The sequence below is a fragment of the Microtus oregoni genome, unplaced genomic scaffold (genome assembly GCF_018167655.1).
Source record: "Microtus oregoni isolate MIOR12 unplaced genomic scaffold, Mior012 000026F_ref0000081, whole genome shotgun sequence".
Classification (NCBI taxonomy): Eukaryota; Metazoa; Chordata; class Mammalia; order Rodentia; family Cricetidae; genus Microtus; species Microtus oregoni.
Genome location: NW_024543085.1, coordinates 8,857,501 through 8,883,001, shown reverse-complemented (window position 1 = coordinate 8,883,001; position 25,501 = coordinate 8,857,501). Strand labels below are relative to the sequence as shown.

The 25,501-nt window shown below is 35.2% G+C and overlaps 1 protein-coding gene and 1 non-coding gene across 4 annotated transcripts in view; one reads left to right on the top strand and one right to left on the bottom strand.

The window, feature by feature from the left end:
* The window catches only part of Phf14 (PHD finger protein 14), a 126,241-nt gene that overhangs the window by 77,592 nt on the left and 23,148 nt on the right, over positions 1–25,501 (bottom strand). For all 3 annotated transcript variants that reach the window (XM_041675457.1, XM_041675454.1, XM_041675456.1), the window contains 9 exons: positions 22,574–22,733; positions 16,915–17,026; positions 15,942–16,079; positions 7,614–7,760; positions 5,797–6,067; positions 5,381–5,487; positions 4,097–4,192; positions 2,272–2,375; positions 146–277 (listed from right to left, as the gene is read on the bottom strand). In XM_041675457.1, the coding sequence (XP_041531391.1) occupies positions 146–277; positions 2,272–2,375; positions 4,097–4,192; positions 5,381–5,487; positions 5,797–6,067; positions 7,614–7,760; positions 15,942–16,079; positions 16,915–17,026; positions 22,574–22,733 (1,267 nt within the window). The remainder of the gene's footprint in view (positions 1–145; positions 278–2,271; positions 2,376–4,096; positions 4,193–5,380; positions 5,488–5,796; positions 6,068–7,613; positions 7,761–15,941; positions 16,080–16,914; positions 17,027–22,573; positions 22,734–25,501) is intronic.
* Positions 12,785–12,891, top strand: LOC121463541. The gene has a single exon (XR_005976450.1). It is a non-coding gene; the product is annotated as a U6 spliceosomal RNA (small nuclear RNA).

Genomic DNA, 25,501 nt, shown 5'->3' with positions numbered 1-25,501 from the left:
GCTAATATGAAAAATTTAATTTCTATAAAAATTATTCATGTACTAGAAAGACATAAATATTCTATTCAAAAGTATGAAAAATACTTTACTATGAATCAGTGATATAGAAAACCAATTCCAACCACATGCAGTCTGTTTCACTCACCAGTAACTGTTTTTAGTCTTTCTTGGCATCCGTGTAAGGGGAGGATCAAGGCACCCAAGATGGTAATGCAGCTTACAGGTGTCACACAGTAAAAGAAGGTGCTGATCATGGTTCTTCTTACAAATTCCACAACTTCAATAAAAGCAGCAAGTAAGAATTACACTGATATCCATAGGGAAACAGTTTCGTTATAGCAGCTCTGAGTTCAACCGTCTTCTGCTAATGTCATTTCTGGTCCTTAGAGACTGAATTTTGCTATATGGACTAAGCTGGCCCTGACCTTATGCAAGAACAATTGGTATATGCTGCAAGGACCCAGCAATCAACTTATGTTTTTCCATAGCACCCACTGTTTTAACAACACCAGTAACTGTTAGAGCTAAATACAGTATGTTAAAAATAGCTAAGTTCTAATATACGCTTAAAGTTTTCTAATGCTAAACTCATTAAAGAATGGGAATACTTAAAGATTCTCAATATAGACTTTAAATTATTATTTAAAATTTATGTTATTAGTTCAATTTTTCTTTAGAAACATAAACTATGAAAGAAACAAAAATTTGAAAAACAATATTCTAATTTTGAAAACTACCCTGAAGGTCAAAACAATTATTTCACAAACGATTTTTTTATTATTAACTGCAAACCATTCACACAGCATTAAACATATAAATAAGCTACATTTTCTCTTTTCACAAACACTAGACCTTGAATTAAAAGAAAAATACTAATTATTAGTGGTAATATCACAAGTGATATGAATTTTAGTTAACATTTCTTGTGGGAAAACAAAATTTTACTTCTAAGAAAATGAGCACCACGGCTTGAAAATGTAGCATGTATTTAAATTGGGGACACACAGAATGTTGGAAAAGTTGTCTGAGAACATAAGCATTTAGCATATATTTAAATTGGGGACACACAGAAGGTTGGAAAAGTTGTCTGAGAACATAAGCATTAGCATATATTTAAATTGGGAACACACAGAAGGTTGAAGAAGTCTGAGAACATAAGAAAAGCAGCAATGCACAGCAAATTGAAGAATAATAATGTCAGACGTTTTCAATATTCCAAGAAAACACATATGTAAAGCTGTAATAATAAAACAAATGAACAACAGTAATCAAAAAATAAAACACCTAATCTTAAGCAAAAATCAGTTTAAACATATTCTGAAGCAAAAAGTAACTGTAGTCATAAAACCCAGAAGTCTAGTGCTATGCCTAATATTTTCAAAAGAATCTACCACACTTGGGAAAACAGTTCTGGGGATACACTAACGTTCACACTAAAAATTAAGACAATAATGTGCTTTTACATATTTCACATATATACACACATGTATATGTGCATATATAGGCGCATTATTAATATATGTATTTAGAGCACATAAATAGATATAAATACATTTTCTAAACTCTCACTTATTGTGATTAATACATTACAGGAAAAAGTGATCTATTATTTAAATATAGAAAAATGAGGACTTTATTTAGATATAGAAAATGGAATTGTCATGAAAAAGCACAATGATCAATACTGTTAAAATATTCAGTAAAAAAAAATAAAGGAGAAAAGTATGTTATTACTGGAAAAGAAATTATTACAACTGATAAGGGAGAGAAAAAGTACAAACAGATTAAAATTTAAAAGTCATCATCTTTATCCACTATCATTCATCCCTACCTAAATCAAGAGCAAAATCTTACAACATATTCAAGTAAAAGATAAATGTTCTCTTTTTTATTATGTTCATTAACATAATAATTACATAATTATTGATTATAAGTAAATTTAAAAGATTAAATTTAACGTAACAGGCACAACACCGCACCTGAACTATTTCATCTGGGTATTTTCTAATTTCTTAAAAAGAATTCTGTTTCCATGGGACATACAAAAATTTATTCTCAGTTCCTAAGTACATCATTTATCTTTCTGAAGAACAATAAATATCTCTTGTATTATCCAATTTACAAAGCATTTTTGATCAAATGAACCCGAAACACACTTAGCTGAAATTCTGAAATGGACCATAATTTGGTCTCAGATATGTAAAGCACCTTCTGACTACTACATATTAGTTGAAAATAAGCAGTATTATCTTTTATGATTTTATTACTTGCCTATAAAGTACTGTAGGGAGAGCAGATGTCTTGTGTGTGCCTCCTTCTTTCTTACTTGGTTTTCTCTCCTTGGGTGCTCGTAAGATCGCTGGTACATTCAACTTCTATTGACATGAACAAAGGCAGTAGATGCTGCTTTAAAGATGAGGTAAAAGAAGCATTTCCCCCTATTTGCTACTAAATGTAACTAAATAAGCTCGGGTTCAGAGAGGCAAATCTGCTTTACCAGCTACATTAGCATAGAGAAAGAAAACTCTTACTGCACAATCTCATCAGTTCTTAGAAACAAACTTGATAGTATGAGAATTATACTACTTCAGCTTGAAAACCCTAAAAGAGGGGCACAGTAGAGAAGGCTTAACAGTGTAACACAGTATACTTGGGCAAAAACATCAGTGTTGTTTCTTTGTGACTTCCCAGCTACATTGCTGTTCCATAGGTTAATTAGAAAAATTATCTTATTGGACCAAACCCTGTAAAAAAGCAGATGAGATTCTCTTTGGCTCCCTACTAATCTATAGTATGCTGGCTTCAGAGACAGCAACCATCAATCAAAGTCATTTCTTAGTGGCCCGGTGAGCCCACATCTGTTCGGCCAACTGGAAAAGCATCACAAAATGATAAACGTGAATTTTAGGTCTGTGCATGCCACCGTTACACAATGCAGTTTGCAATCTTCTATGAAGCTATTTAATAAATAAAAATGTCTTTTATAGTAGATAATATTTTAAGCTGTAGAGGAGGTTTTTATGGAAAAAATATAAACCAAGCCAAAACAAATGCTAGATTGGCAAGTAACCTCTTACACTCCCCCAAATACCATAACCTTCCTAAAATCTATTAACTACCTATTAACATAAACAAGAGTTAATATGTCCATAGGCAACTCTTCCTCTTTGCCTTTTAAAATGAATTATTCTTTGTAGTTCAACTGACATGCAATCTGTTCACAAAAGAAGTTTCTTCCAAGTCAACACGGTATGATACAATTCAAATGCATTACTTAGATCTACATTGACTATCTCCGGAAGTTGATTTTTACAGGTGTCTGTGATGTATACAATTAAAATTCTTACAAACTACTTTCCCAGAACAAGAACCATAAACAGGGAGTCTCTATCACCTAGCTTTATAACTGACATTATCTGAAACAAAAATCTTATCATTTACTGCACAATATATAAATAGACATCCAAAAACCTCCATTTTATTATGTTTTTCATTTTAATATGAAGCATATTAACAAACTACAATTGCTCAAGGAGAAAGGGCCTTCCTTTTGCTTGTCCTATAACGACAACTAATAGTTACCAACAGATAAAAAAAAAAAGCACACTTTAATATCTAAGTTTCAAAAACTGTATCTCTTGTTCAGATGAAAATCAAATTAACATGAAAATCATGGCTGTGGTTTGAATTTTTAATTTTAAATACAAATAAACTGAAGAATTAAGTAGGGTATAAGAATGGAAAAGAAAAAAATTATGGCCAAGAATCTAAAACCACTGAATAAAGAATATACTAGAGAAAACTCATGCTTCATATCTTAGCGCATCAGAAATGACAGGTCAATCAATTTGAGCAAGTGGGAAAAAAATGCCATCAAGATAGTTGATGAAAGAACCAAATTAAGCTACAGGTTCTCAGCAGGCAGTGGATGCCAGTAGTCTGGAAGTATTTCAGAAGGAAATCATTACCTTAAGGAATTAGGCTCTGATCGAACAGAATCATTTAGTCAACAAAGTGGCTGTTGTGTAAGAAATAGATACTCTGGACAATTACACAGAAGGCAAGAATTGAAGTGAGCTACTAAAAAGAAACTAACCTGCCCTGTAATTCGGCCGAGTAAGGCCCATATTCCTTGCCCTTCACTTCGAAGTTTCCCATTCAGATTTTGCAGTTCTTCTAAAGATTCACAGAGCTACAAAAAGAGTAAGTAAAATTAGTTAAGTTTTTATATGTACAAATATGTAAACAAGAATATTCACAATTATTTTCCATATAGAATGTATTCAAGTCAGATAACTACTGAAAGACAGATATATTATTATTATTTACCATGATGATATGCTCAAGAGAGGGCAAACAATTTCTGTTATTCTACTGTTTTTATGATGATAATTACATATCAATATATTTCTTTATAGTTTGGCACATAATAATTTGACATATACTTTGCTTTATCATTCATATCTCCATCACTTTTCTCATAAGAAAACTAAGACTCAGAGGTTCATTTGGCTGAGATCAAAATAACTACCAAAAATCTCCAGATCTTCTAGCTTTAACTCCCCACAATCTTTAGCTATTACTAGATGTTACTTCCTACTAGTTTTAACTCTTTAAATGTTTTTGAACAATAACTAGATACCAGTTTAAATATTCATGCAACTTAGAACCTAATAATTCAGCAATATCTTGATTTGTATATTATTAAAAAAAGATACAATAATATTTTAAATTAGAAAATATTTATAGCAAAAATACCATCTAATTTAGAAAAGACTTCTAGCCAGGTGGTGGTGGCGCACGCCTTTAATCCCAGCACTCTGGAGGCAGAGGCAGGCAAATCTTTGTGAGTTGAAGGGTTGGTCTATAGAGTGAGTTTCAGGATATCCAGGGCTACACAGAGAAATCCTGTCTCACAAACAGGTAAAAAGAAACGAAATTTAAAAAAGAAAGACTACTAATTTAAGAGTGGGTTTTACAATTTTAACCCTATTTTTAAAAAGGTCTATAATGCTTTGTGCATGTAAGAATTGAAGAAACAAACCACCACCTCTGAGACCAGATGACTATAAGGCCATGTGCAAGTCACGTCACCTCCTCAGACCTCAGTTCCGACCCCTAAAAATAGGAACAATAATGATGATGACTCACACTAAGGACAAGGAGAGAACTAAATGACTTACTATGTGCATAGTGATCAGAACTGTGCCTGGCGTAAGAAAGCGCTCAGTAAGAGAATGACAATAATGAAAATGATGATGAAGGTCAGAAAAGAGCCTAAGAGCTATAGAATTTCACACTGAAACACAGAAATGCAAAAAAATAACAAAAGAATTATAAAGACAATCTACTAAATACTGTGTATTTGTAGCCAACGTACCTTATTATATTCTACATGAAGCTTTTCTTGCTCATTTTCTAATTTATCCTTTATATTCTTTTGTTCAGCCATATTTTCCTGAATTTGAATCATGCGCATATTTCTCTCTATTTAAATTAAATATCCAATTTTACTTCAGTATATAGTAAAGGCTAATATAAAACATACACAAAGAATCAAACTAGCCACAGAGATGGTCAATTGGATAAACCAACATTTTTCAAACCATTTTAAGTATATTTAAGAAAACAAAACATGAGCCTGGAAATTACAAAATGCTACAACTTAGGAAAATAAACATGGCTCTGACATATACAACATAAGAATGATTTTCTAAAACATTATTAGTATATCAAATTCTGTCATTAATAAATTATTCTCTGGGAGACTGTGCATGCATCAGTGTCTATACTGACCAAAATAGTAATTCACAAAATCAGCAGTGAGAGCTGGCTGCTTGTGTTTCCTCCTTCCGTCCACACTAGAACTGGTATCTGAATTGTCCACTGGGAAGATATCTGTACTGATCCCCATTAGCTCTGCTTTGCGCATCAGTTTACGAATGGCAGAAGCACTACTTGTGAGTGGCCTGGGTAACTTTTCCCTTGGAACCCAGGCTTGCGGTCTGGTAGATCGAGCCAACTCTGCCTTGGCACGATACTGCTGTAGTCGGGCATTGATCCTTGCCTAGAAATAAATGCAGAAAGTTTGACAGAAAAAAATGGAATATATTCCTCATAACTTTAACATTTATGCTTAGAGAAGATAACAATACTAAAATCTTACTAAATCTTATAATTAAGGCAAATGAGATTCATCAGTGGTCTTGAAGATATATCACGTAAGTCCAGAGTTGTACTAAATGGATCCACACCTCTTAACAGCTGCCTTCAGATGGGGTCCTAGGGCTGAAGGTGAAGTGGACAGGAGCCTGCATCCCTAACCCAGAAGCAATCTCCAGTTGATAACCACTGTGAATGAAAACCTAGTTTCCTCCAAGGCAATCTCACTGAGGAAACAAACCCAACAGCATATGCACAAGGTCAAACAAACGCAAAGGATTCTTGTCTTATAGTACCATGGCAGATCTTTCCCTTTATTTAAACAAAGTTTTTGTATTATGTTTTAATTTCAATTATATATATATTATATATATGCATACATAAAGAAACAATTATATGACCATACACCCACACTCACACACACACGCATGCGCACATGCACATGTTTTTGTTTTTTCTCATTTCCCTTTTCACCCTACAGGTCTTTTACAGATACAGTGTGGCTTGTGGCTTCCAATTTAGCTTTTTTGAGATTCCTGTGTGTGATAACAAATGGATCTGTTTCTTATGCCTTCTTTTGGGTTTTTTTTCCCTTCTGTTTGTTTTGTCCTATTCCAGTGGGCTAGTTTTTATTTTATTTTCTTTTATTATAATCTCTTAGAAGCTTGTATTCTTTAAAAAAAAAAAGACTGTTTTCTTTTATTAAAAACAGATTCTTTTCCTATACAATACACCCTGATAATAGTTTCCCCTCCCTCCACTCCTCAGTTCCATCCCACCTACCTTCCCTTCCAGATCAACTCACTGTTTGCCTCTCATTAGAAAAGAACAGGCTTTCAGGAGATAATAACCAAACATGGCAAAATGAAATATAATAAGACGAAGAAAAAACTTTCATATCAAAGTTGGACATGACATCCCAACAAGGGAAGAGTCCCAAGAGCACGTAAAAAGTGGAAATCCACTCATTCTCAGAGTCAGGAATCCCATGAAGCTACTACGCTAATAGCTATACTATATATGCAGGCCCTTTGCTTGCTGCTTCAGGATTGTGAGCTCATATACACCTAGTTTAGTTGATTCAAAGGGCCTTGTTCTCCTGGTGTCCTCCACCCCCTCTGACTCTTACAATCTTCTTGCCTCCTCTTCTGCAGGATTTCCTGGACTCTGAAGGGAGGGATTTGATGGAGATCTCTACGTTAGACCCCTCTGCATAATGCCTTTAACCAAATTTTTCACCATGGAAATAGTCCTTTACAAATGACTACACCATAGATATGATGAAACATAACTTCAGAAAGAAACTCTACTCGTGTTTAATCACAAACTACTGCTTAAGTAAAACTTTAAAACTACATTTATATGCTAGATTTCAGTGTCAATCACATGTCAATAGAAAACACACATGAGATCTGAAAAGAAAACAGTAAGATTTGGTGTGATTTCCATACCTGTGCTTCAGGGGACAGTTGTTTTTCTCTCTCTTGCAAAGACATTTTACAATAGGATTGTAGAGCCAAGTAGTTTTTTCTTTTCCACTTTCTGTCTAACCTATCTGCATGTTGCTTACAATAAGCAAAAAATGGATCTGCTATATCCTAAAAAAAGAGTTAAAAATTTTTATTCCAATGGGTCATTTCAAAATCAAATTATCACCAAATAATATTTTTGACAAATCTGCTAGTGATAGTTATATCAATAAAATATTGAGGAAGTAATTTTCATACACCATGATAACAATTACTTACTGCATTTGAAATGCTATCTATCTAAAGGCCTTCGTTGTGCTTAGAAGTATAGGTTATCCATACAACACCTATTACCATGAGCAAGACCTGGATTTGATTCCAGCAATGCAAAATAATAAAGGGCCATATGTATTACAAAATACTGAATAAAAAAAACTTTTGAAATTTGGGTATGTTTGTGTACTTCTATAAAATTTGTTGTGTGATACAAAAAGTTTCAATAACCTTAGGGAGGAATCATGAGCAAATATTAAAGTTACATAAATGTATAAAAAGCAACAGTGAATACATATATGCGTGTGTGTGTGTGTGTGTGTGTGTGTGTGTGTGTAAAAGACAAGTTAATACAAGTAAGTGAAACCTTCCTAACCCAATGGCAATGTACACATATATTTTATCTACTAGGTCAACCAATTTATAATTAATGTAGACCTCTGTGTAGTTCTTCGGGACTGAACAACTGCAGGACTGAGCATGACAGAAAACTCTTATCAACAAATGGCGACAATGTGGACAACTGCATCCATACAAAACCTGAGAGAGCTTGGGAAGTAATTCTACACACAAAAGAAGAGTTAAGCATGGTTTCTTGGTAGCAGGTTTTACTTGCGTGGGTTCTGTTTGCTTGAGGCAAGCATGTCTCATTTAAAAGAAATTTCCTGACTCAGCATTAGCTGGTAAAACCTTGTAGCTGTTTTAAGATCATCCACTAGAAAAAAAATTAAATGGTTTTTATGAATAGTCGACAGTATGCTTCTTGGTGGTGGCAGGGACCTTGAAACGCCAGAGTTGTGGCAATAAACATGGCTCCAGCTGGTACCTCCACCATGAGGCTAGAAAGCTAAGAAATGGGCTGGATCCAGCCATCAAAGCCACGGCTTTAATCCTAGCCACATGGTTTAGCAAATTAGACTCTTGTGTCAGAAAAGGAGAGATATACAGTAAAGATAGATTCAAAGACAAAGAAAACATCTAAATGGTTTACAGTGTGTTTAAAAACATATGTAGGCTTGGGAGAGAAAAGAAAAAGGATAAAGTCCTTAACAAAGAAAGAAAGAGAGTAGTTGACTGTGGTGGCACACACCTTTAATCCCAGCACTTGGGAGGCAGAGGCAGGAGGATCTCTGTAAGTTCAAGGACAACCTGGTCTACAGAGTGAGTACCAGGACAGTCAAAGATAAACAGAGAAACCTAATCTCAAAAAACAAATATATTTAATATTAAATATAAAAATAAAAGAAATAGAGTTTAAAATAAAGCCATGTAAAGATGGAAAATACACAGAGAATTATTATTATGATTGTGAGAGAGTTATTGTGGTGTCTTTGAATTGTATGACTGTTGAGAAAGGAGCAACAGCTGCTAAAAGACATTTGATTATAAATGTTGCTGGATTAATCCAGCATACACATTTTGAAAATGCTTTGACTTCAAAATTTAAGTCAAAAGATATGTTACTTTGGAGAAGAGGTTTTGTTTTTGTTTTCCACAGGAAATGAGAAGCTGTAGACTCATTCTGGGATAACAAAAATCAGGCTGATCAAGGAAGACCCCCTTGAGAAATCCCCAATAGGAGTGGATAGCCCAGATGATCCAACGTTTCAGAACTTAGTTTCCTCTGAGTTCTACATCCAGAACAGTTTCAAGAGTGAAAGCTGATATGATTAAGCCTCACAGAATTTTCCACTCAGGACTTGACAGTAATTCTAAATTTTCTTTAGGTCCCTTTAAGATTAACAGTGCCCCCAAGCAGCAGGAAGTAGCCTGGAAAACTATACCCGCATTCCCCAAAAATTGATTATGGATGTTTTTCTTTGTTTACAGTGTTGGTTACAACTTGTACAGATAATAGTCAGGAAGAAAAGCTAAACAAGGGAGATTCGATTTAGAGTTCTTGTTTTGAAAAAAGGGGGGAAGTGCTGTGGGACAATGGTTTTACCCTGTAAAGATTTGTTTCTTGTACTTGTTTAATAAAATGCTGATTGGCCTGTAACCAGGCAGGAAGTATAGGCGGGGCGACTAGGCAGGAAGTAGAGGTAGGGCAAGAAGAAGGAGAATTCTGGGAAGAGGAAAGATTCAGTCTGCAGTTGTCACCCAGATGCAAAGGAAGCTAGATGAGAATGCCTCACTGATGAAAGTACCAAGCCATGTGGCTAAAATAAATAAGAATAATGGGCTAATATAAGACGTAAGAATTAATTAATAAGGAGCCTGAGCTACTAGGCCAACCAGTTTATAATTAATGTAGACCTCTGTGTATTTCTTTGGGACAGAATGACTGCAGGACTGGGTATGACAGAAGACCTCTGTCAATATTTATCCTGTACAAAACAGATGAGGAAGGCCAGACACTGTCAATAACAAAATTCAGGTACTCCCCTTTTATCCTTTTATAACTAATATCTCACAAAGGAATATGGTATTAGCCAAAGGGGACATTTTAATGCACTGTTCACGGTAGTCCAAGAGACTCTGAAAACACAGGCTATTTTAATTGCCCTCGATTGTCTCCTAGAGGTTGAGGCTATGTCTCCATTGCTGAAGAGACAGTATCTTGTACTTCAGACACAGAACCCAAACAATTCAAGCTGGTTCTGACCTGAAAGCCTCCTTCCTGAGGACTAGCTTTCATGATACAAGATAGTACCATGCAAGCTTCCAAAGGAGAAGAGCAACCAAAAGACCTACCCAGTTGTAACACCTATAAACTAAAACAAGGACAGCAGGGTATGCTATCCCAAAGGGTGCAATGATGGTATGCATACCTTAGTGATAGCTAACATTGCTTTAACTGAATGTAACGTCTACTCAACAAGAGGAAAACCATGCCTGGTATTAAAAAACCTAGACAACTACCAGGGGCAGTGAAGTCATGGATCTTGGAAGAGAACCTAAAAGCACGAGTTTACTAAACCTGTATAATCCTAACTACATTATAAATATTTATACCTACAGCCAAGTTGAGATCTTGCCCCTCATCAAAGATACATCTCCCTGCAACAAACAACAGGTCACTGTAGAAAACTACAACCAATAAAGACACAGAGAACAAGTGACCATGGAGTACCCAGCCCCAACTGATACATGCACAACACAACTCCTGTACCTAAGGTTCAGGGGTCAGAGTTTAAGAGGGACAGGAACCACAGCAAGAAACAGAGGAACAGGATAATTTGCTATAAGATTTCATTTCCTAGAAATGATACCTGTGAAGTCTCATCAATACAGCTGCCTAATTAAGATCTAAACAAAGATAACACAAACAGACATACTAAAGAGAACAGGAGTTAACCTCATGGGGCCTCAATCCTAGACAAAAAAAAAAAAAACCACACACACACACACACACACACACACACACACACACACACATTAGGAAATGTTGAGAGCAGGAGAATTAGTGAATTAGTCTTCCCTGGACAAGTGTCCCAAAACTGGTTATCCAATACCAAGTAATCAGCTCTGAAATCATATACATACAAGTAACCATATTGGAGCAGGCTATTTTATATATTTAGTAACGCACACAAATACACACACGTACACATTAAAGAAATAATAGCTGTTTTTTGAGTGAAAAGAAGTGGAAGAAAGTGGGAAGGGTCAATGGGAGAAAAACTTTAAACAGTACTATAAAAAAAACAACCATAATCCTAGTTAAGACACAAATCATTTCTTTAAATATAACAAAAAATCAAAGTAATTTGCATATGATAGTTATTAAGAAACAGCAAATTTTTAGAATGGCAATTCATTCCATATGTCTGTCCCTATAAACGTAAGATATCTATATAGTTTTTAATCTAAGTTACACTAGAAGGGACTTTTATTAAGATAGGGGTTTATAATCCAAAGAGAAATGAAATTTTCTGGCAGGTACATCTGAGACAGAATAGAAAGTTAGATAATAATCTTGAAATTCTAATCTATACTTAAGACGTTTAAAAGCACATAAAGCAATTCTGTATTATGATACTCACAGATACTAAAGTATACAGTACTGTATAAGATAAAAGTTTGAATAAGTAGACACCGATTTGGACACTAATACAACACCTAACACAATTATTTCAAAATAACAACATAATCACTATTTTAAAAAACAGAATTGACATGTGTTTATCCTAGCCATACTTAACCTAAAGAGGCTATTTATGTTTTATGTCATATCATTTGGATGACTTAAATCATCCAAAACCAGGCTATTTATGATTTATGTCAAATCATTTGGATGATTTAAATCATCCAAAACCAGGCTGTATGATCTATGCATGTGCACACGTCTATGTTTGTGTGTGGACGCTTCCGCTGCTTTGTTGTTGTTGCTGCTGCTGTTGTTGTTATTAAAGGGTTCTTCTTGGGTTCTAAAGATTAACAATTCAGCGAGACTAGCTGGCAACACAGGGTTAGGATTACAGGCATGTGCTACCACATCCAGCTTCTTCCAAAAGTCAGGAGATTTGACTCAAGTTCTCACAGTTTCATGGCAAACACATTAAAAACTGAGCCATCACCCTAGCACTAAGATAATCGTAATTAATGCTTACCTACTAATTTCAAATTTTAGTAAGAAATGTAACTACTCTGTATCCTGAGAAATTAAAAAAAATATATAATGAGGGGGAAAAGATATATATCAAATCAGATATAAAAGATATATATATGTGTGTGTGTGTGTATTGTTTTTCCTTGAGGGTCTGTGTAGCTTTACATAACCATTTAGAAGCTGATTCTAAAAATATGACACTGTTGTAAGTCACAATGAATTTTTTTTCAATCAAGAGCATTGTTTGCTTACACAGAAAGTTAAAGTCGTACTAGTGTTTAGGTGATCCATTGTAACATAATTATTAATTATCAAGAATAATAAATGAGTGCTCGCTTCGGCAGCACATATACTAAAATTGGAACGATACAGAGAAGATTAGCATGGCCCCTGCACAAGGATGATACACAAATTCGTGAAGCGTTCCATATTTTTAAGACAGCAGCATATACCTTAAAATACTATTGTTTATCCCAATGATATTCTAGAGAAACTTAATAAATAATGAATAAATTGAATTTTCTAGGAAAATAAAGAAAAAAAGAATAATAAATGAGTAATGCTGTGATTTCTTAAATTCAACACCCTAAAAAGTGAAGCCCAGGTATATAATGTCTGAGAAGTGAAGAGGTCTATCCTGAAGCATCCAAAAGAAAACATTCCAACTTTTTCTTTTCTTTAGTCTTAATACCTATCTATTTCTTCATTTTTTTCTCTTAATACCCACTATAAACACTTGTCATTTGATATAAGCACATGGGTATGACAAAATGAACTGAAGTCAACTAACAGGTTCTTAGGTTAGTTGTGTCGAACTGTGTTAGCTACTGACCTTGGGTTCTTTGAACTATTTCCAGTGACAAAAACTGGAAGTATCAAATTTTACTTTCCCATCTTTCTCATAGCAACAGAGCCTACATTCTGGTACACAAGATGATCAGAAGCTATTCACCCTGGACTGTGGAAGAGACACTTTCATTCCTATGAGAGAATCTCTATGTTTCCTTGCTTGCTTGCTTTAAATGCTACCAAGTAAGAATAAAATATTTAGAGCTACTTCAGTCATACTGAGAACATGAAACAAGAAGGTTAAAAACAACAAAACAATAAAAAGTACATAAAAGAGAAAAGAGGAAATGAGAGAATGGGGGGATAGAGGTAAGAATGAAAGAAAGAGAGAAAAGTATTTGTAGAAAAAAATTGTAGATAAGTCAATCTATGAACTGCTTTGACTTTACATCTTCTGAAATAGTTAATATAATATTTAGGCCATAGTAATTAAGATTCTATTATGTGAGTGAAAACTTAGGAGGCATACAACCTCTGGAAAAAGATGAATAAGAAAGGCATATGTCATAAAGCCACATACATTAATCCTATCCCACTGTGAATCCTATGAGCCAACAAACAGCCAAGCAAAATATTCCTGTGCTGCAATTGTGGAATGAAATCCATGAAAATAACCAACCATTTCTATTTTCATTTAAGGTCCACTCACAATTCAATTAACAATTCAAGGAGTTTTGAAATTCTATAAGGAATCTTTTATAAATTTCCAGTTCTCACTAGCTACAATGGCACACACTTGTAATCACAGCACTGAGAAGGCTGGGACAGAAGGACTGTGAATTTGAGACTAGCTGGGGCTGGGCAGTTAATTTCACATCAGCTGCAATACATAGTAAGTTCCTATAGCAAAGAACAAAAGAAGTTCAAATCTCTTAAGTGTTTACAACAACAAACTAGAAACTTACAAAAATATGCTTTAATAACAATGCCAACTTCCCCCAAAAAAATCAAAACAAAAAAAAAACCCCACGAAAGCAAAACCTCTGCACTGACCAAAGCAGCATCCAGCACATTTACCAAATAGATAAAAGAAAGCAACAGGGCAGGAAGAGGCCTCTGGTCCCAGTTTATCAACCTTACTATTTCAGGGCGCCCTGTACATTTCCCCAAATTAGTTCTTAGGTTCAGCGACTAGAGACTTGATTTTGGTTTTGTATTAAAATATATGCCTTCTGATAGGGAGACACAATCTCAAGTCATGCACATCCCAATGTTTGCACATTTACACACAAACGATGTTAATAAAAGAGTCAAATCTCTCAAAAATAAAACTGAAAGTGTCTACAAAAGGAACATCCTGACTATAAAGTTCAGTTACCCAGACAAGTAGGCTGAACTTACAGATTCCCTCATTTTCACCTGCGACCTACCCAGCCCTCTAAATCCTACTGCATTGCCCCTCTGGACCACTGCCCCTCGTCCAGAGCATCAGTCATGATTAGTCCACATAACCCTACGCTGCCATTACACTGCTGTGTCTGCTCCATAGCTGTGAAAACTCTCAAGGTTCATCCAGTACTCCATCAAAGCACAATCCTTCAGAATCAGAACTCAAAACAAAACAGGCACATATCAAAATGTGACCTTCATAATTAAGATCTATTTAGGTTAAAATAAAATACATCCTACAAGTGTTTTTCAAAAATTTTCTTCATTAGATTACCTTTTTCCTAGCTAAAAGTATATTGAATGTTTTATGAGAAAATAAAATTTTATATATCAAATAAATGAAATGGCTTATATAGTATCATAAAGCATCATGAATACAAAGTAAAAGTTTACTAAATTATCTCTCCAGAAAAATTGCTTAAGGAATTAATTACACCTGCTCTTGAAATTCCTTAAAATTCTTTAAAATTATTGTGAATGCTGCCAAGTAGTGGTGGTGCAAGCCTTTAATCCCAGCACTCAGGAGGCAGAGGCAGGCAGATCTCTGGGATTTGAGGCCAGCCTGGTCTACAAGAGCTAGTTCTAGGACAGGCTCCAAAGCTACAGAGAAACTCTGTCTTGAAAAATCAATACATATACATATGTGTGTATATGTATGTATGTATATTTGTGAATGCCAAACAATTTATGAGTTATGTTTTTAGAACTTTATCACATGAATTAAAACTTTCAGTACTCTTAAATACTAGTTAACTTATCTTAAACTTATTAAGTAAATACATATTTTTAATTAAGATAGCTACTATGGCATTATGCAAGAAATTTTAGTGGGAAGGGCTGTAGTTTTTTTTGCAACTCTAATATCATAAAATAAAAGCAGGATTCTCAAAACAATTTCAATACAAGGTTACATTGTTATGTTGTGTGTAATCTCTAGAAACCTCCAAAGCTTAGAACATAGAAATACATATTTTATATTGTTATAAAAATAATTTGATGTATAGGGTCCTAATCTAAAGTAAGTAAGTCTGGAAAAAATACTAGGGAGCTAAAACTAAACTCAGAGAATGAGCTACCTTAAAAAAAAAAAAAAAGCCATATTCCTGTATAAAATATGTGCCATATAGTGGTCTGGTCAAATACTTAAGAGAAGATTATTTAGTTTCCCTTATACTTTCCAGTTGTTACAGGGCACAGCAGACATGAGAAGTCTTTGAACACAGCAATTGTCGGGTAGATGAACATACCTCTTCTGCTGCCGCCTCGGAAAGCAGGCCTTCTTTCTGTGCACAGGTAACATGAAAATAGGCTCTGCACATCCCTGCATCACAGCTAATGCAAACTCCAGTTCTAGCAAAGCGAGTGTCTTCACAAAAGCTACACTCCTATGAAAGTAACAGGAAAACTCTCACAGCAAAAGTATTTCTGAAGCAAAATTATCCTCTCATGAAGCACCCACTAAATATTACCAATGCAAAAAAAAAAAAACTGTAGGCAAGCAAGTTCTGATGAAAAAGAGAATTCTTTGCACAACTTTAATCAGCCTGAACTAAACTGATAGAGTAGTAATAAGAAGAGATAATATTATAACAGTACTTAGGTGCTAGGCACTTAGTCTTCTTAGTGCTTTACATATGCTAAGAGATAAAATCAATTTGGTAATTTTTATTGTTACATTAAAAATGTTGAAGTAATACTGGGCTGACACCTGTCCTAAATAAAGTGCGGTTTTTATATTCTTTTTCTTAATTTTAACAAAATTCATTTCAAAGTTAAAGTAAAATTTATTTACTCCAACTGTGTAACAAGGTATTCTCTGGGTCCCAGAGAATAGAAACAGTATCAATTAATATGCATTTTTACAACTTAGGTTGTCTGAAGTTATACCATATGGAAAAATCAATAAATTAGTCCTCTGAGGAAACATCTATCAACTAATGATTCAAACATGATGACCATACCTGATCCTTGAACTAAGGAGGAAGAGGCAGGCTGGCTACTATAAGTTTGAGGCTGACCCAAGCTACAGTTAGATATTACCTCAAAAATACAAAAGCCAAAACAAAATAACTGAATAATATAAATGACTTAGTGCTAAGAGTTCCTCAAGGAATGTGCTTGCTATTAAACACCTCTGGAATAATTCACAATTATTTAAAAAAGCTATGTAAAGAAACAAATAAAATTTTCAATTTTACCTAATCATAAAGTTGATCTTACCTTGGCACCATATTTAGAATAGTTCATTTCTGTTAGTGTTACTGGTCGTAACTTATCAATATCTCCAAAGGCTACTCCGGGAACATATAGGGCACAAACAATGTGAACCCATCTGTAAGAGAAAAGATGCAATTCTGCTGTCAAATGCTTTCCTGAAATTCTCACATAGAAGAAGAACATAAAATATGCTCCACCTCAAAATACTACAGAAAGCATTCAACAATCAGATGGTTTAAAAAAAAATTCATCTCAGACTCTTAACTGGAAAACACAGAACACCCATGAGTGATGCTCCATTGTGGAAAGCAAGCGTACCATGAGCACTGCTCTTCCAGAAGTCCGTCTAGTCAAAATGCAAGTCCAGCAACCATAGCTGCTCTGCTCTTACAACTCACTGCACTTTGGTCTTACCTGGTATTCTTAAATATTTGCATAAGAATGCTTTCAAGGATAACAAAACATTGCCCTTATATTCCAGGAAAAATATTCACATTCATTACTGTGAGCACTTTTAGAATTAAGGACTCTAATTTAAAGACTACAAAGTTATTTTGCAATAATTAGATTAAGTGTTCTTTACTGCTATCTTTCCCACAAAGTTGCTAAATATCCCCATGGATATATTTTTAGGACAGTTTTGGTAGCAAGTTTAACTTTCATCTCAGGATAAAATGGTGGCTGGGAAGAGGTACAAAGCACAGTGATAATAATGGAGGAGTGCCATGTTTTCACTTTTCTCATCTGTTTATAGCCTTTATAACCTAAGACCTGAAGTTTACAAACGTCACCTACAACTACATAGTATAAATTCTGCACAAAGCTGTTAACACTTTTAAAAAATGTTCAACTTTAGCACACTGAAAAAGAAAAATAAGTTAGTTTTGATTTCTTTAAACTGCCCTTAGCTATTATTACATGATTACATATCTATCTGTTTGCTTGCAGTCAAAATTTTAAATAGCTGCCTGAAATTTAAATAGCAGATATGCATAGTTTGTGTAAGAAAAACAGTAAAAGTTAAATGGCAAGTCTCTATAAACTTTGTGAATATATTAACAAATTTTGCTTTATCTCATCTTTAAAAGTTCTGATTTTAATATGTAATGTGTTTTAAACAACTAAGAATCACTCTATAGAGGTATTAAGGAAAAGTTATAAAACTTTAACATTTTTATCATTTTTTGCAAAAAAGAATCTATCTATAGTTCTGAGATTTTTTTCGATAGAACATTTTAATCCAATCTCCCAAATTCATTATGCGGAGTTCAATATAAAGATAGCATCTCAACAAGCAGCCGCTTTCTCAATTTAATCTGTGAGGTTTCTTCATGCTCTAGTGATGTATCAAATGTGGCTGTTCTCTACAGGAGTTTATCTCTGATAAACCCAACAGCTGGCTGCTTGCTTTATACTGACCTTCTTAGCATACATAGCAACAAGCCACAGGAGTAGTGGAGATTTCTGTGTGACTGGCACACAAATGTATCATTCTGCCCAGGCATGCACATGAGGACACCAACATGAGTCCTTATTAAAACATGCAGCAAAGCCACTGAAAATCACTAAGACAATTTAGCCCTTCAAGCACTTGTTTGTTCACATATTTCAGAACTTATATAATGAAGTTGGGAAATCGAAACAACAAGAAAATCTTTCTTATTACTTTATCATCCATTTTGCTTAGAGTTGTGATGACAGATGTTGATTGGGAAAAGGAGCAGAAAACAAGTATCACAAAACCACCGAAAGATAGAGGCAGACTGTTATTCTAGAGCGGCAATGCATTCAATTACATTCATATATTGTTTATAGGCAGGCAACTCTAAGTAGCAATATACTTCCTTGAAGAAACTCTTATGTCACAGTAGAAACTACACTGACGGAATCATTTTCAAGTACATTTTCTGTGAAGTACCACATATTTAAAAAAAATATACAGCATGTTACTTCCGTTCCTTCATCCCAAAGCCAATGACTAGGTTTCTCCTAGGTACAGAGCATTACATAGACAATCTGGAACGCAGATGTCTGTGAAGTGCTTAGGGCAGCGTGTAGCTCACTGTCTTCCATCAAGGAACATTTACTACAAGAAAAATAAAAATGTCTGTTTCCTATGGGTAGCAAATGGTTCTTCTCATTTTGCAAATCATGCTTTCAGAAGATTGATGTCTTTAAATACAGCAAGTCTAGTAGAGGAAAACAACGAGGCTGAAGAAATCCGGTGCTCTCTTACTTCTACTGTATGATAATGCTTACTGCCCAGAGAAAAGGCTAGTGACTCCGAGTCATCCTGCGTTCCAAACACATAGGAGGACAACCGACAGAGGCTGCAGGGAGCGCAGACACAGGTTGTTCTTTCTTCCACAAGAGCCACTCAGTCTCACTTTAGAGTGTATATATTTTGCTTTGCTTTGTTAAATAAACTTCTGTTTAAAGTGGAAGCAGGAAAATAAATATATTTTATATATGATTATATTGATTATATATTTTATATATGATTATATTGATTATATATGATTGAATGAACGAATGAATGAACTTTATCTCCTGGCACTGCTAAAGAATGCATAGGCAGCCGCTACATTGCGGTTCTGTGGAACTTGTCCATATTGGGTTTCATGCTTTTAAGTTGATGAGGATGACTGACCAGGTCTCTTTCTCAAGAGGGCACCAGATCTCATTAAATAGATTGTGAGCCACCATGTGGTTCTGAACTCAGGTCCTTTGGAAGAGCAGGCAGTGCTCTTTACCACTGATCTGCTAAACCTTCTATTTAAGAAATGTAAAAATTCAGCCAGGCTGTGGGGGCACCGGTCTTTAATCCTAGCACTCAGGAGGCAGAGGCAAGTGGATCTCTGAGTTTGAGACTAGCCTGGTCTACAGAACAAGTGCCAGGGCAGGCACCAAAGCTACACAAAGAAACCCTGTCTCGAAAAACTACAAAAAAAGTAAAAACTTAATTTTTATTTCAAGAATTCCACAGCTATTTTCTCACATTGAATCATTTTCCACATAGATATTATGAATCACATCAGTAGAGGAGAATGTATAGTCAAATCCATACAATAAATCAATTTCAAAACTCTTTTAGCCTGTCTATGAAGATAAAGGACATGTCCAATTTTTATGTTTTTTTTCTCTTTTTTGGCCTTAAATCAAACTGGCATTACATGCTGCAAAATACATAAATACATGAATGCCCAAAATTTCTATCCTGGCCTTTGGCCTCCGTGGAACTTTGGAGATATATATCAAAACAAAACATACAAGCGTTTAAATAGTCTGCTACAGAACTGTACCTCTCTGCCCATGGAGTACCTAATCTGTATATATAATATGCACAGTCGTTAATATGAATATTTTTACTTTAATAGCAATGCTTAAAGTGCTTTCTTTTGTCTTCTTTTGGAAAACATTATACGTTACTTTGCAGAGCATGACAGCACAGAAAGACACTTTGTCAATACAACTTTTAATTAACAGGAAGACCAAGTAAAATGAATTCTCTTCCTCAAAAGGAAGCTGGGTTGTTTTTTGTTTGTCTTGTTTTTCTTTTTTCAAAATGGTTCACCACAACTGAGTATTCAAAGTTTCAATATTCAAGATAGAAATTACCAAATGGCATGTATACTGCAGCGCCTACTCAGAAGAAAGCATTGATAGTCAATTAGGGGACTTTAACTGTCCACCAACTACAGCAGGAACTGTCTTACATGAGTTGTACCACTTAAGCTTCTCGAAGGTACTACAAAACTAAGGCATAGAAACAAGGCTAACGAACTCAACTAAAGTCATGGTAGAATAAAAACAAACCAAAATATAAATCTAAATAAGGCAAATCTACTTGGAACGCACATATTTCTTAATGCTTTACTAAATCCACAGTTATAGGTCATAGTCCAAAAATTCCATGTATAAAAACGAACAAGTTCTAGTCTATATATAAAAAGTACTTGCTACTATTTTAGTTCATTTCTTTTCTTAGGAGATGAGGGGTTGTCTGGATCTTAAGCACACAGGGTCCCCTAAGATCTCATTGTAGATTCTATGTTATCTTAGCAATCTACCAAGGCTATATTTCTCAAGAGTCTGGTTACTAATCGAAACAAAATGAGAAAAATATTTTTCTTAAGTTTACTAAAGTAAACTTATTACATCTAAGTCTAAATTTTATTTGTGGACTACAAATATGTTTTCAGTGTTAAAAATTGATGAATATTATGTTGTTTGGTAATTCTTGCTGTTATTACTAAAATATTAAATATTCTTATATAAAACATCCTAGGTGACAGAGAACTGGCTCAGCACTTAAGCACATACTGCTCTTGAAAAAGAGCCATGTCTGGTTTCTAACACCCAAATCAGGCAGCTTACAAACATCTATAACTCCAGCACCAAAGAATCAGAAACCCTTTTCTAGACTCTGCAAGCACCTGTATTCATGTACACATACCTACACAGACACTTAATATACATAATTTTCAAATTATAAAAAAGTCAATTTTTAAAATTCTAATGCCTTGTCAAAATAAAAACATAAAAACATGAGTGTCTCTTCTCTTATTGACAGCATTGAGGTAGATAATTGTCAAAACACACAAGACTGGGAATAACATATACTGTAGTCCAGCATCCCTAGGCTCATAGGGAAAACAAATATAAATGATGCTGATACTTTTATGATGGGAACTGTTCAAACGTGGCAGAGACCGTGAGTGCGATGGCAGTGAAAAGAGCTCAGGTCTTCGTGCCAACTATCAGCGCATTTGTTGCTCGGCTTCACAGTCACGCTTTAATATTTACTCTGCAATGATGTCATTTAGAGAATGATTTTGTTACCGCTATAGTTGGGCACTGCAACTCAGCAGTACAGAGCTGAAGTACAGCAGAAGGACAGACAGGGGACATCTGCTACAGTACAGCCACATGGTCATACCTTACGACCTCACAAGCCTGGCCCAGCCTTGAGATCACTTTTCACTGTCCTCTCAAGAAACACCATTGTAACAGGCTTCAAAAAAAGTTGCAGCTCCCCCTGCAGGCACCTACTTTTAAGAGCTGAAGACTGGCAGATAAAGCAGAAAAGTTTTCTGGCAACCAGTAGGCTACAACTAGTCCTTGGGACAAAGTCCATACTCCAACCAATGTCAGGAAAGAGGTCATTCCTTTCATTTTGGCATTCCTTGATCTATGTCATCCCTAGAATTTCCTTGAGTAGCTAATTTATAACTTCCATATACTTTCAGGGCATAATTTTAATAACACTTATTATTAAATTTCTCCATTTTTAATCATTGTATGTTATATTCCTGAAGTGAGACAGATCAGGGTTCTAATTTCTCTATTTACCAGATTGTAGACTTGTGCTTATACAGAATTTAAATGATGTAAGTCTCGGGCACTATCCTTATAATCTGAGAAACAACCACTGCTTCTTCACAGGCTCATTAAAAATAATTGGGATGATGAATAAAAAGAACGAATCCAAGTACTTGAGAGGTCATCTTTCTTATTCCCCTCATCAATCTATAACCTATTGGTCAATTCACAAGATGGGACGAAAAGCGTGTGACTCAAAAGTCATTTAGGAAGAAAAGGGAGCTCCAAACCAGGCATGTTAGAAAGGCGGCATATGAACACAACATAACGGGACATCAACCTTCCAGCATCAGTTTCCTTGAAAATTCCATCCTGGTTAGGACATAGCTCACAGCTAGGAGAAACACCACATTTACAGGCATCACAAAACCAAGGCTCAGTGGAGTTTTCAGAAGCCGAACTCATAATAGAGTCACTCTCCCCATCAACTCCGTAACACCCTAAAAAAAGAAAAGAAACAGTTAGGAGTCAATAGGGATTGTTTTTTAAACTCACTTTTGTAAAAATCGAAAGAAAAGGAAAAAAAAAAGGGAAGTACAGAAAAATTCTGGAAAAAGCAATGGTTTATAACTGACATAAAAATAGAAATAAAATATTTTGCAAAAATACTATTTCACCTTACAGTTATGACTTACTTAATCCATCTCAAATAAAAATTGTTAGCCCTATGCTATCCCAAAGTTTTATAATAACACATTTCAATATACTCAAAGTCTTATAAGAGAGTGCCAAAGAAACAGTTTTAAATGAATTAAATTAGCACACAAGCAAAGAGATCAAAATTCATTCCTTTCTTTAATATTAAATTTCAGTCAGCAACCACCATCTTCATTGCTCATGTGTAAGCACAATTTTGCAACACAAAATCATAAACTGAAAAGACATAGGATTTTCTTGTTGCTGTTATCTATAAAAGAGCAATAACTAAAATCTATTCAAAAACCATCATAAAAGAAACAATAAAAATAAAACTATTTCTCAATCAGCATTCTAGTACTACAGGGAGAAAAAATCTACTTTCTTTACAAAATTATGTTCCTTTAAAGCAAATTATTTCAAACCAGAAGAAATCTGTATTCAAAGTAGACAATTAGCAAGGTAAGAATGGCCGCCAGAGGCTATCAAATTTACTAACTTTATTCAGTAAAATCAGGACACCGCAAAGCAATCCACGCATTTATTTATTTATTTATTTATTTATTTATTTATTTATTTAAGATTTCTGTCTCTTCCCCACCACCGCCTCCCATTTCCCTCCCCCTCCTTCGTCAGCCTGATTGCAATCCACGTGTTTTAACGCGGTTTCAATTTTTTTTTTGGTTTTTCGAGACAGGGTTTCTCTGTGGCTTTGGAGCCTGTCCTGGAACTCGCTCTGTAGACCAGGCTGGTCTCGAACTCACAGAGATCCGCCTGCCTCTGCCTCCTGAGTGCTGGGATTAAAGGCGTGCGCCACCATCGCCCGGCTGGTTTCAATTCTTTCTAAAGATGCATGCTGCACATGACAAACATCTGCGGAGTTCTCAAACGCCTACAAACACTCATGCCGATGGCTCTGCACTCATTCGCAGACAGTCTTCCTTTGTGGCCCAGAACACTGGCACTCTCCCTGTCCGAGGACATCCGGTACATGAGAAGACCTTCCGTCAGCCTCACTGTTCCAGAAATCTGACGCATGGTGTCTTCAGAGTTCAGCATTTACCATCTGACCTGCTATACCGCCATATTTTCTGTCATACTCTTAGTGTTTACTGAGCTCTAAACCAAAATTCTGGCACTTTATACCAAGACAATCTAATTCAAACCAACTAATGACTAGATACATGACTACAAAGATTTAAAAATATGTGTTTCTTTCATTCAAAACATAAGCTCATAAAACTATTCTTTCATCTGGTAAAACATTAAATTTCAAAAAATTATAAGCAAAAATTCATTATCATGTATGTTAACTAATTTCAAGTGCAAAAACACATTTAATAAAAGTAATCTATGTAAACCACATTTAAGGAAAATATTATATAAAATGTCTAATTGTCTTGAATTTTACAGAGATCATGACCCAAATAAGTAGAATTCAGATTTCTAAAGAAACCAAATACTCTTCTGCCTTCTAGCTACATAGCTCTGCACAGACTGAATCTCTGAGGGTTGGGAATCTTATTGGTAACGTGTATTATTTACCAACATTTATCATATCTCTTAATATTAAAAAGAAAAAAAAAGAAAAGTTGCCACAATAATTTGTATTTAAAAACCTGCATTTAACAATAAAATCCATATTCCTCCAAAATGTTTTAAATAAATAACATTGTTCAAATAACATGGGTTAGTTCCATGGAGACTTAAGTCCCAGTCTGCATCATGCAAAAAGCTGGGTCTTTCAGCACATGTCTATGATCCCAGCACTGAGGAGGCGGGCACAGGAAGATCCCTTGAGCTCACTGGCTAGTTAATCTAGCAGAATCAACAGCTCCTGACTAAGAAACCTGTCTGGAAATTAAGAAAAACACCTAGCTAGCATTGACCCCCTGACCTCTATGCAAATATATTGTATGCACGTGCACACACACATATCCCGCCCACAAACACCAAAAACCACATAGAGGAGTAATTTACTACTATTATTCTGTTAAATGAACATGCAATAAAATTACTCCATATCTCACTACACTCACAGATCACCTCATCACACAAGCTTCTTTTTGCAGTAGACAGTTGCAGGCCCATATTTCTGTATGGCACAAGAGCCATAAGCCCGGTCTGAGGTGGTCACAAACTCTGCAGACAAGCTGTCTCTGTTTAAGAACAGCCAGGATGTGCTGCTCCTAATTTCTTTCGTTATAAATGTAGATCTCCTGAGAAGAGGTGTTGGCTGAAACTGGTCAGGAGGTTTGGTGCTTATTTCTTGGGAATTTGGAGGAAGCCTTATAGAGATGCTAATTCTTCGCCTACATGGCTGCTAGCATACAGGTAGATGAGGATGTGACTAAAAGCCCATTCACCTGGTTACCTAGGAGACAGCCTAATGTGTTTTCCCGCTCAATTTATGTGATGAGATATAAGGTGTTTGGAGAATAAATGAGAGATCTTTGGAGAGAGATCTTGCCCTTCCATGATGACTGTGTAAGCTGTCTGATTATTCCTCGAGACTTCGTTCCAGTCCAGTTAGGGAATCTGTGTTGGACCCACAGGGCCCCAACAGACAGTA